The 12,709-nt window shown below is 31.3% G+C and overlaps 1 protein-coding gene across 1 annotated transcript in view; it reads right to left on the bottom strand.

Moving 5' to 3' along the window:
- LOC113398324 (uncharacterized) overlaps positions 1-12,709 on the bottom strand; it is a 182,663-nt gene that overhangs the window by 13,436 nt on the left and 156,518 nt on the right. The window contains exon 3 of the mRNA XM_026636993.2: positions 492-613. Coding sequence (XP_026492778.2) covers positions 492-613 — 122 coding nt within the window. The remainder of the gene's footprint in view (positions 1-491; positions 614-12,709) is intronic.

Here is a 12,709-nt window from a genome sequence, read left to right as displayed (position 1 = left end):
TTACTAAAGTTAATCAAAGGGTACACTATTTAACTTCGTTAATTATATTTGTATGAATAAATTGACGTGTCAATAGAAGTTCCGGCGCTCTTTGCTTTCATTCCGTTGATTTGGTTAACTCGATTTAATTAAAACTGACAATAAAACTAAATTAAATCAATGATCTGTTATTAAACCAAATTATTTAATAAAAAGCAAGTACATTGTGGCATTGTGTAATTCTTAATTAATTTCTTATAAATATATTATTATTGTATTCATAAAATCCTGAACTATTTCGTATTTAGTCGTGTCGGATTTAGCGCATCATTCGATTATAAGAATGAAGGAATAGATAGTGTGTGCAATACTTTGTATCCTACGTAGTTGGCTTGTCTCCCTTAATAATGGCGGTTAAATCGACCCGTAGGAAATCTTTATTATATAGATTGCAGTATAAAATTAACACTGACACAAGATCTCGATTTTTATTAGTTTTGTGAATTGATTACCTTCTAACTTCCCTGAGTAGACATGGGCGGTGTTGTAGTCTATGGGTCCGGCCGAGGAGTGGAACTGCACGCCCTCCGCGAAAACGGAGCTCGGGTCTGGCTGCAGCACTAGTCGAAACTCCCTGAAGCAAGCGAGATAACTTTATTAAAAATATATATTATACTAACCGCGCTAAGTGCTGCACGCACTTGACGTACGCGTTCTACACATTATAGTCGGTACGTGTGACACTCATAGAAGATAAACTTCTGGTATAGGGTTTTTGCGTAAAACATTTGAAATACAAATGTATTTCGCAACACTGAATTTTTCTGTTAATTAAATTAAGCTTTGAATTAAAGGTATTTTATTTAAAAATATATATTTATTTGGCCGAAATACAAATACGTCACCATTAAAATTAAAAATAATATATATAAATCATTTCAGTGTGTTAGATAATCTTATATATAAAAAAAATATGTATATCTGTTTGTGTTTTGTACAGTTCGACACAATTTGACTGAACACTGTAAAAGTAGACGTATATATATGTATTTTCAGGAAGAAGGTTTCTCTTTGTAGTGACTTCCGATTAGATGTAGCACCACAACTTTTAATATTTAACCGATCGCCATGACAACTATTGTATATACACAGAGGACTTTGGGCTGGGTTTTACTTGTGTGATCTGTTTTTCAGCTCTATCTATACGCAGTATAGGAGTTCACGAAACGAACACTGATCCTTAAGAAATAAGTTTGGAAAAGTTTAATCAAAATCGTATATCGATAACTTTACTCCATAACATACTTCAAGGTTCAAAAGGCATTCTCGCAGTCATTTAACAAGAAAACTTAGTGTGTATAAAACTTAGAAACTCGGGTCGTAAAGTGCCCACGTTCTGGTACTATATCAGTGTTATATAGGAATAACTTGATTTATCGGAGCTACACCGCTGCCCCGTATTTTAATACCTACTTTCTAATGCTGTTAAGGGGCATAGACTTATTCCTGGTTTATTATTTTTAATCATACCATATAAGACGTTGCCATTGACAAATCACCAATGGAAATGTATTAAATGCAAACACAGATCACAGTATTCGAGATATTTCTTATATTTCAGTATTGACTTTTTTTGTCTTGTCATAATTATTATGTCAAAATAAGTTATATAGTATTAGCCGTGGTGCTGGCAGATTAAAAAGTATATTATGTAATTAAAAAGAAACTATATGTATCGAAGAAATGGTTCTTGATAATTCTGTCTTTTTAATGAATACGGAATTATTTTAATAAGATAAATAGAATGAATTACATTTTAGGGGTCCCGAGGTTTTTATTGACGCAAATAGTATATCTTCAGTTACGAATTACTTGCTAGCGGTTTAAAATTTATCAAAATTGTCCATTGATTAAAAAATACCCACTTCCAATATAAATAAAATACCCGGGTAATATATAACTGATGCTCTATGAATGATTTGTCTATTGATAAGTTCAATATCTTTGCGACGGTCGCGACTGTAACTTTAAGCAAAAGTTTCTGAACTTAAAACCACGGTTAGAATTTTTAGTTAATCTTATAATTAAGCACTGCTCATTGGTCACCTATTTCGTCATCGGCTGCCAATGACCAATAATAATTAATATTAAAGACCGATTAGTAAATCTGACTAAATACTGAACGCTCATTGGGCATCTATTTCGTCATCGGTTGCGAACGACCAATGATCATTGAGCTTGAAGTCAAATTAGTTAATTTAACTTTGATCAGCGTTTCGGAAGTTTGAGGTAGGTGTACATATCTAATTGTCAGCTAACTGTGAGATATAAGCTTCAGCGTTTGTTGTATGAATTTACAATGGTTCACACACGGATATATATATATGAAATATAACACTGTACCACAGTTACGATGTCTAATTAGTTGGTAGGACATCTACTATCATATAGCAGGTTCTATAGATAGTAAGTACTACGAATAGGCTTTGGTTGTTAGTTTTTCTCCTACTTTGAACTGATTATCATCAAGACAAATATCAAATTATGAACTTACCTTACTACTAAATAAGTCAATTTTATTAAGTACATAAATTCAACGATTTTTGTTTGAATGACCGTAAAATGAACAAAATCCTTATTATAGTTAAATGGTGTCTAATTTTATTCATGAGGTAAGTTTGAGTCGTGTGTAAAAAGTGAGCTAAGTAAAGAGACAGTATCATAAAGTACTCAGGTGCTGGCGGTATATCAGTGTTACACGTCCGAGTGATATATTGTTGTTACACCGTGTCTACACTGTGAGAATTTTTATTGAATTTACAGTACTGTGATATCTTCTACATACATTTTTTTAAAAGTGAAACTTCTTTAGGATCGTTGTTATTTGAAAATCGAACAAACAAAAATTCGCCACGACAAAAAGACAAAAATATAAAATAATCTGAATCTAAGTTTCAATTCTACCGTATGTGAATTGCACTCACAAACTGTTTTCGTTAATGTTTGATTAAAACTTCGATTTGGATTCCTAAAACGATACAGTTTTATGAAGCATGTTTCTGTATTATCATAATTTCGCACGCATTTCGTTTGATAAGTACAGTAAAGTAACCGTCTTTATATAACCAACTGCTAGGCAAAATCACTTCTGAGTAAGTTTAGAGCGTATTCTACCACACTATTAATTGAAATAAACGATTACCTAAAAGTCATTTGTGTATTTTAAAACATATTCCTAAGCACTAGAAGAATAGCTCTCTGCATGCACTGAATTATAAACCAGTACCTACGTACATGATATACGACTGCGCGATAACACTGGAAACTTACTTCAGTAAGAGTGTGAAAATGTGTTTCGGTAAATAAATACATTATGTCTACATATTTAAATATATATATGTATGAACAAAACACATTATTAATGGCCCAGTGTGGAATACGTGAATCTTAACTGATGACTACAGTTTCGAAGCTCGGCGAAGATCATCAGTTTATTATTAAACTCGTGCTGGGCTGTGAAAGAAAACATCGGTAGAATTCTTCCAAGTGTATACCCATTAATCGGCAAAAACCCCAAGCCTTCACCTTAGGACAGATGCCTCTGCTCTGTTGGTCTATATTTAGCAAAGTTACTACAGGCTACTGTTGAAAATGTATATTTTAAAATATTAATTGTTGTAAATATGAAACTTAAAAAAAAAACATAACTATTTGAGCAAAAACTGTTCATCCGTGCATTTTTATGTTTGCATGCGAAGCGGATGGTCGGGAGCTGCAGACGGTGCTCGTAACACAATAAAATGTTCACAATCGAGACGAATGAAGTGGATTGGACGAGATCATAAGAGTAATGACGTTACCACCAGTCCCCACTTGTTTGTTCTAACTTCGTTATAGGAAAACTTGTGACTTGTGAATCTCCTATAGGAGCCCTCTCGGAATTCATGATACATTGTGTTGGAACGTGGAAAATAAATTTTTCTCTTATTGTTGAACTAAATATTGTCCGCATCGAACTTGGTAGTAATTTTATACAAACTACATTTAAACTGTTGTTGAATATCGGTAAAACTTGGAATAAAATATTCTTTTGAATTGCGAAATATGACGTTCGATATATGATATGTAATAATATTTGTTGGAATATATTCAATTCATATTATTTTTAATATAATTTCATATTCAATATTTAGTTACATATATATGTTTGGTAATACGTCAGAAAATCGATATTGAGCACTTGAGATGTACACTGGCACTGCGGTAGAAGTCGAGACATTGTACATGTATACACTACTTTGAATGAAACTTTCACAACATGATAAACACTACTTTCAAGAGAGAAACGTTGTAGATTATTTAAAGATATAAAAATATATTTGTAATATTATATAAGAGAATGCGTCGGGCTTTCCCGCTCCGTATAAATATGAAAAAGATATTGGATAAATATCAATACCGCGAATTTCCTAAGCGACGCGAATACGACGGGTAAGTTATTTTTCGATACGTTATATATATAAGTATTCGTAGTACTTTTTAAATTAAATTAGTGAATATTATAATAAACAAACGGAAACTTTGTATAAAATATTTTTAGATTTCCAGAATGTCTGAAGAGACAGCTTCAAGACCTATAAGTCAGGGTGGCATTCATGTTTAAGGGATGGCGAATATAAATTTAATCTTCCGTTCAGTATTTATCTTAAAGTATAAAACCAAAACAAATAAAAAAAAATTAATTTCAATCGTTTACGGTTTATTAAATTTAAATGGCCGAACACGTTTTGCAATTTTGAACGCTTAGATATTGTAATATAAAAGATTTAGTTTATACGACAAGCACTGTTTAGTTGGAATTTAAATAACATATTTATATATCATTTGTTTAAAAAAGTATTATGGTGTAAAATCCTTTTTTATTCTTACCTAGTTTTTTATAAACTTAAAGCCCAAAGAGAAACTATAGGACTTTGACCTTTTTGGACTTGAGCTATCCACTAGATTTTCAGGTAGTCCAGGTAGATCTTCCATGTACATAAATAGTGGTTGAATAAAATCCAAGAAGGGATAGAATCGAGGCTAGATGTGTAAAAACAATATTAAGTGCTCCTATAAATCTCAAAACTTATTCTAGTTGTTCGCTTAGAGGAAAGGTTTGAGAATTCTACCGAGGAGTGAAATGTACCGTCGATAATTGAGTTAAAATCAATAAAATACACGAGTAAAGATGCTAGCAATTGTTATTACAGTATTCAAGCAGAAATAAGGGGAACAGTCTATCCCATCAGAATTAATTAGCTTGTTTGAATTGGCAGTATCTTATTGTCTGATAACCGAGTTATTACTAATTCAATTTTCCTATTAATTACCTGAACATTTGACTGCCACGCGAGTAATATCACCTGGAGTTTGATAAATATTAATAAGACGAGTTCAGCTAGGAAGTTATTCAGCCGCGCAGAGACAAGTAACAAGATTAATGCTGCGGATTTACTTTACTTTTCTTATTAGCTAGAGATGATGGAGTGACTCTGGTAAATTAACACTTTTGCGTTATTTAATCTTAGCTTACTTTTATCTTGTGTTGAGATCTTACACCTCGCTTGAGAGAGAGAGCTATTAGTAGCCAGTCGCCAATCAAGAGGACAGGACATCGAATGTTATTTTTCTTAATTTTGATCCTAATGATTAATTTTATTATTGAAAGTTTAGGTATATATAGATAGCCTTTGCAATATGCATATACATTTTGCAAATAAGTTTTATTTTTATTTTTCTATTAATCTGTAAAATTGTAATTATCTTTCACTAAAGGATGTATGTGAGAGAACGTTGTAACCGATTAAAAATCCACAGATTTTTCTTTATCTTTTAGTTCATCTGTTTACGTGTGCAACAAAATATAAACAAAGAAGGCAAAATATCTTTTAAAAATATTTAATACTTCATCATTTAATTTAGGACTAGAACAATACGCTCTTTTTGATTTATGAATATTTTAAATATAATATAAACGCGTTATTTCATTGTTTTAGTTAATAATTATAAGTTAACCAAAGTCGAAGATTGCTATCCGACGATTGCATTTATTGATAAATCTACTTACTTAAACTTTAAAAGTGATCGATGGACTGCAAACCAGTACAACTTAAACCAGTGGTTTAAGGAGCGTGAAATTTATAATTTAGATGATCTAAGGTCTGAGATAAATTGGGATAATAGGGAGAACATGGAAATTTGTTGATATTTCTATTTAAAAATAAAATCCAGTTGTTAGTTCAGTGTTTTCTTTTAACATTTTTAGAAATATAAATACCACTAATAACAAAAGAACATAACATACGTAGCTAGAGCAACTCCTAACAACTCTAAGATTTGAACAAGGTAGGATGGTCCTTGAGATATTGCGGATGAAAAAACCCACCGGGGAAACTAGTTCACATAATATAGCAGTTATTTTATACATACTATACTAATATTATAAATGCGAAAGTAACTCTGTCTGTCTGTCTTGCTTTCACGTCAACTACTGGACCGATTTAAATGAAATTTGGTACACAAATAGTCTAGAGCCTGAGAAAGGACATAGGCTACTTTTTATTTGGAATAAGTGCTGTAAGGGGTTGAAAAGGGGGATGAAAGGTTGTAAGTTGTTGAAAGTATTGTAATTTTTAGGACTAGAAGCATAAAACTTATATTTTAGTCTGTATACTTATAAACTAACATATCATGACACCCGAATTTTGGAAATTCTACCCAAAAAGGGGTGAAATAGGGATTGAACGTTTGTATGGAAGTCCGTAATTTTTTAAGTTAAAAATATGAGACTTTATTTTTGGGCTACCGATTAAAAATGAGTTGATTCTCATTTAAGCGTTTCTGGATATTCTACCCTAAGGGCTGAAATACACACCAATGTGGTATACAAAGAGGTCTTAAATTTACGTAATATTTTAAGTTAATTTGTAAATATGTCCATATTCTACGCGAGCGAAGCCGCGGGTAACAGCTAGTAAAACTATATATTTAAATTACAAACTCTAAAAAAGTTCAAATACATTGTCAACGTATTATTTAATGTGAAGTTTTAAAGATCATATTTTGAATAGATCACGGGTGAAGCTTGTGTTTTCTAATCATAAATGGGCTATTCTCTCTTAATATGGCCGTCTATTAAGCGTGACAATGATTAATTCTAGTCTTTAAATCAAAACAAAGTGACAGCATAAATTACGAACTTTTATTAGGAAGTCGGCCAACATTTGCCCGTCCGTCCTTATTTGGGTGGCTCAACACTGGAAACTCGGAAAAGAAGTTATTAGGGAACGCAATTTCCCGAAGCCATTACTCATTTCTGGTAACAAGCCGAGCTTTCAGCTCGTCCCGGGACCGCTATCCTGACTTTTTAAAGGCAATATTGAGGCCATTTCATAAGAGACTTGCCACATGGCTCTGAAAGCCTTCGGCATCATTTTAAAATTATTTGCATACCTTATGTTAATTTTTAAATGACTTTTTCTCTCAATTAATTACACCACAACTAAGCAAATAGTCATTTTTTTTTTATAAAAAGATCTTTCTTCTTGATCTTTACAAATCTACTTCGAGACTTTGCAGAAGAATCTTTAACTTAACTTCGTTAAGAAATGAGAACGATTTTATTGGATTTGTTATGTTATATAGTATTTTATTGTGATCGTTTTATAATCTAAATTGTGAAACTTTTATGAATTTTAAGTAAATTAAATAGATTCTGTAAAAAAGTATAGGTTTAATGTAAGCTCGCCCGCAAAACAACTCGAAGTGTTTTATTTGAATACTTATTATGAAATGTAACATTATATAATAAATATAACAATTGTTACGCGATACCTAGCCGTACATTTCCAGAGGACAACCGCATATGGCAAGGGACAGTATTATCATGTAACCGACACCAAAACTCTGTAAAACTTCGCAGCACTTTCGTCTTCCGTAAACTCTGTTATCCCTACGAAATATTTTTACAATTTGTCACGAAAACTTCGCCCCTAGATCTCAGGGATTAACCTTCAGTTAAGCGAAATTCCGACACTGATATTGTTAAGAGTTTCGGCAGGGTCCGACATTTTGGCCGCAAACGGAAACACAATTAAAGTTGGCTTACACTTACACTAATACGATGCGACCAGAACTAGGACAATGTTTGGGAACTGTCAATTCCCTGACCACGTTCATGTTCTTCTAGTTTTGTTTTATTACACGTCAAATTTCTGATTTGTTGTTATTAGATTGTATTGTTAATTAATTTTAATCTATTGTCCTTGTAATTAACGCAACATTTTTTTACTTAATCAATTTTGGGGGAAAAGTTGCTTTTTTTCAACGTTTTGGTTTTTTATTTTTTTTCATCAAGATTCTACACTTCAACTTGTAGTGATTCACACTAGTGTATTCACACTTGTCAGGATTATATTAAAATATAACTTGCTATTATCATCACGAAATTTTCCTTTTAAATTATAAGAACTATTTAGTGAAAACTCAGTGATACGTGCGCACAATTGAACTCGCGGTCTTCAATTAAGTTTCACCTATACTATCAATTTGTCGAGATCAATAGATAAATATAATTATTTAAATATGATTTTAAAACAATTTTGCCATACAAGTGTTCTACATTGCATGAATTTTTGATCGTGTAAACTGTCTGATGTAAAAGTGTGAAGGATTTTATTATAAAGTCGAGCAATTTGCTCCAGGACAGAAACATTGAATTTGTTGAGTCAGAAACTTTGTGTGATAACTTTATCTTTATATATTTTAATCCATGTCCTGGGACATATTTTATTCCAATTAATTTCTTCTATAGTGTCCGTCAGAATGATATGGTTCAAGGTATGAGCTCATCGTGTTATGATATACAAATACAGTCATGTCTGCATAATTGTGTGGATACGATAAACCGATAAACGATAAACCGACCTTAATTGCAATTACGGTCATCATCCTCCTGCCCTAAACCCAATTTTACTTGGGGTCGGCGCAGCATGTCTTGTTCTTCCATACTTCTTTATCAGACGTCATCTCACTAGTAACATTCTTTCTAACCATATCGTCTTTCACACAATCCATTCTTCGTTTCTTGGGTCGTCCCCTACCTCTATCCACATCCATTCTCAAAACCTTTCTCACAACATGGTCCTCATTCCTCCGCATAACATGCCCATACCAAGACAGCCGGTTTCCAGATAGCTTCTCGGTTACCGGTGCCACTTTCAAACTTTAATTGAAACACTTAATTGAAATTACGTTATCATATAAATATTGGTTTGGTAAAAAGTATTAGATAGATAATTTCGTAGTTATTCCACAGTGTTAAAAAGTTTCCTATTTCCAATTATAATCGTTATCATATCATCTTGGACCTTCGTATAATTGACCTTAAAGTTACGCTAAAGATTGCGTCTGACACCTACAAGCCCGCGTTACAACTTTGTAAAACCAGGAACGCTTGTTGAATAAATTGTTGAATGCTTTGATCGATTGCGTATTGATAGTTTGAATTCAGAACTGATCATCTCTATTTACGGTATTAGTTTCTCATTAACACAAATGAATATCATTGACATAATTAGAATGATTGTAGTTATTCAAAATTTAAATATTCTTTGTTCAAGTAGGCTCATAAAAGTACTTTTGAATCGTAATGTTTTGTATTGAATTTAATTCGAAGCTCGTACCAGTTCGTAATGTATGGTGAAAATCTGCCGAGAAGAACTGCCATGACAATGTCATGTACATGACAACAGTAGTTACCACCACTAACATACTATAGTAAGTTTATTATATCCAACTTAATTATTAATTATTCTTTAGTCTTTACACTTATGAATTTTAGTATAAACATGTTATTGATTAAAAAAACGATTTAAACTAAATAGTAGAATTAATAAAAATAATTAGCGAATGCTTTGATTTTAAATCAATGTATAAAACGTCAACAATGCTCAACAAATAGTTATTAAAATAAAATGTTTAGTGAATTTTGAGCGAATGAGTAAAAAGTAAGTTAAATCACATAATGAATAGTTACGCAAACTATAAGTGTGCGATGTTTAGTATGTACAATAGTCGTTGAACCCGGGCCAATTCACCGTTTACGCAAATTACACACATAAAATTGTGCGGGTACACATCTATTTACCTAATAATAATCGTTAGACTGTAATCTGTTGTGGAAACAATGCAAACAGAAAGCTTAAAACGTTGCACTCAGCCAAATTGTTCGGAAGAATGGCTAATCCACGACCGTCGATGTAACTTCACTAATGCAACAGAGTTGTTGCTCTAATAGCTTTACTGCTATTAAATGGGTTCAATATTTTAACACGGTTGCGTAGTTACTTCGATATTTTAATAGTAAAAAGTATAAAACAATGTTGCACGAGTTGATTTAAAACGTTGCTCTAAATTATTTTACCTTACATTAATGTTTTGTTATTCGTTTTTTTTTTAATAAATATATATAAAAACTTTTTGTTTTATACGTAACATTGTCCTAACTATGGAACCTCTAAAATGCCTTTTTCGACTTTTATTTTTTCAAAGGTAATCTATCTTTTTCTTTACTCAAATTTTATAGAAAATTTCGTGACATTAATTTTTGATTTGGGTCTGTAGAGAAAAACTAAGCACCTTTTATTATGAGGTTAGATATTAGCTTAAGAACTGAAATTAAATGTTAATAGAATTTAGTAAGATTAAGTATTTTTTTTAATTTATGTTAAACTTTTTTTATGTTGAATCTATATAGTTTATCTTATGAATCGAATAAAAAAATAGTGCAGGAAATCAATACCTATAGCTAACATTATTTGTATATTCGGGTATAACTATTATGTTTCTGAACCGATTCTGGTGATTATTTTTGTATTGGTACAGTACAGTACAGCATTTCCATTACCATTAAAATGGTGTTGAACCAAGTTTTTATTTGAAGCGATACATTCAGCCAGTTTTATAAAGTCAGTTATTATGTTAAAAAAAAAAACAAATAATCTTTTTATGAATACAATTCTCAGAGAAATACATTCGGTACTTCGTCTTATTTCTTTTGTTTTTATCGTGCTGAAGTTATTGTTAGCCTCAATACTAACGAATAGAAATTGAGCACTTCATATCTGATTGATAATAAAGAACAATTTGACTTTATTGTCCGAAGTAGGTCAGAATATCTGACTTGGTTATGAATCAATTCCTGACATCCTCGATGTTATTGTACTTACATTGACCTATTTTTGTATTTCGAATATAATTGTTTTTATATTTTCGTATTCTATGTGAATATATTTTTTTCAAGTTGATATATTGTTGCAGAAAGAAACCAATAAAAGCCACAGGGTGAATTTTAATGGAACTTAATATATGAGATTGTCAGATTAAGTAAGAAAAAAATAAATAATTAGACAATTACAAACAAGGCTTACACGTTTTAATCTATTCTGTAATAATAATAATTTAATTTAAGTTATTTTTGAATTGTGTTGATTACATTGATATTAAATAAGAGAGTACTTTGACTTTTCTGTTCATTATTGTGAGTCACGTGATTTGTAGTGAGGCTTATATAGGTGATGGAAGCTCGGTACAGAACGCTTTTATTTTTCACTTTGATTCTGGAGCAGCAAGGTGCTAACATTTAAGGTACGATATAATTTTGTGATATAGTATAATTGTTATTTCATGCTAAATTATTGATGAATATATGAATTGTGTTTTTTTTTGCAATTATCAATATACAAAGTTAGTATTAAGATAATTGGTGTTAATGTAAATATTAATTGATACGATATTAAGATTACTACAGCTATTATAATGGTTAAATAAATATTTGTGTTTCATATAAAATGTTTTATTGTCATTTAAACATTAAAATATAATAAAATAATAAAGAAATAGAAATTATCTTAAAATATCCTGACATAATGTATTGAGTCTCTATAAAAAAATCGAACAAGTTCAACATTCCAAGAGTCATCCCCAAAGTCTTGACGACGACGATTACATGACATGATGAATCAAAATGGTTTGATATTGTCATATGCAATAAATGATTAGAATTACATCATGAATTAATGGAATGAACATATCGATTCAAAATACATAAGATCAATACTAATTGTGTTAATTTACTTTTTATCAATCAATCAAACGTAGGCATGTGTTATAGACATCAATTGCCTCGTTGGCCTATTGTCTAGCATATACGGCAGATCTGTTTTGAATCTAATCCCGGATAGAGCCTATACAGCTTACTAGGCAGCATGGAACTTAGAAGCTAACAATACAATAAACCCTAAACAAGTGGATATCTTAGAAAGCAAGTAAATACATTAGTTCTGCAGCTGCACCGTCTTCGCACGCGACGGATACCGTCCTACCAGATTCCCTTACTCTCTTAGTAGTGGTGTATCGTCTCTTGGTACAGATGCACTTACCGTAGTCTCTGTTGCCGAAATCCGGATTTATTATTATTATTAATAAGGTTTATTATTACTTATTATTAAATTTCAATATGATGTGCATGTATCTATATTATAAAATTATTATGACGCCTATGCCAAATATTAAAAATTTATAAAAAGTTTCTGACGCGATATTTTTTAATGGTAGTTTAGTTTTTGATCCTTGGATTACGCAATTGATGTAACAGTAGAGGACTTACTATTAGGAATTTAATTGTAAA

This window comes from Vanessa tameamea, chromosome 7 (genome assembly GCF_037043105.1).
Source record: "Vanessa tameamea isolate UH-Manoa-2023 chromosome 7, ilVanTame1 primary haplotype, whole genome shotgun sequence".
NCBI classification, from domain to species: Eukaryota; Metazoa; Arthropoda; class Insecta; order Lepidoptera; family Nymphalidae; genus Vanessa; species Vanessa tameamea.
The sequence above is the reverse complement of the archived record's forward strand: the minus strand, read 5'-3'. Positions and strand labels throughout refer to the sequence as shown.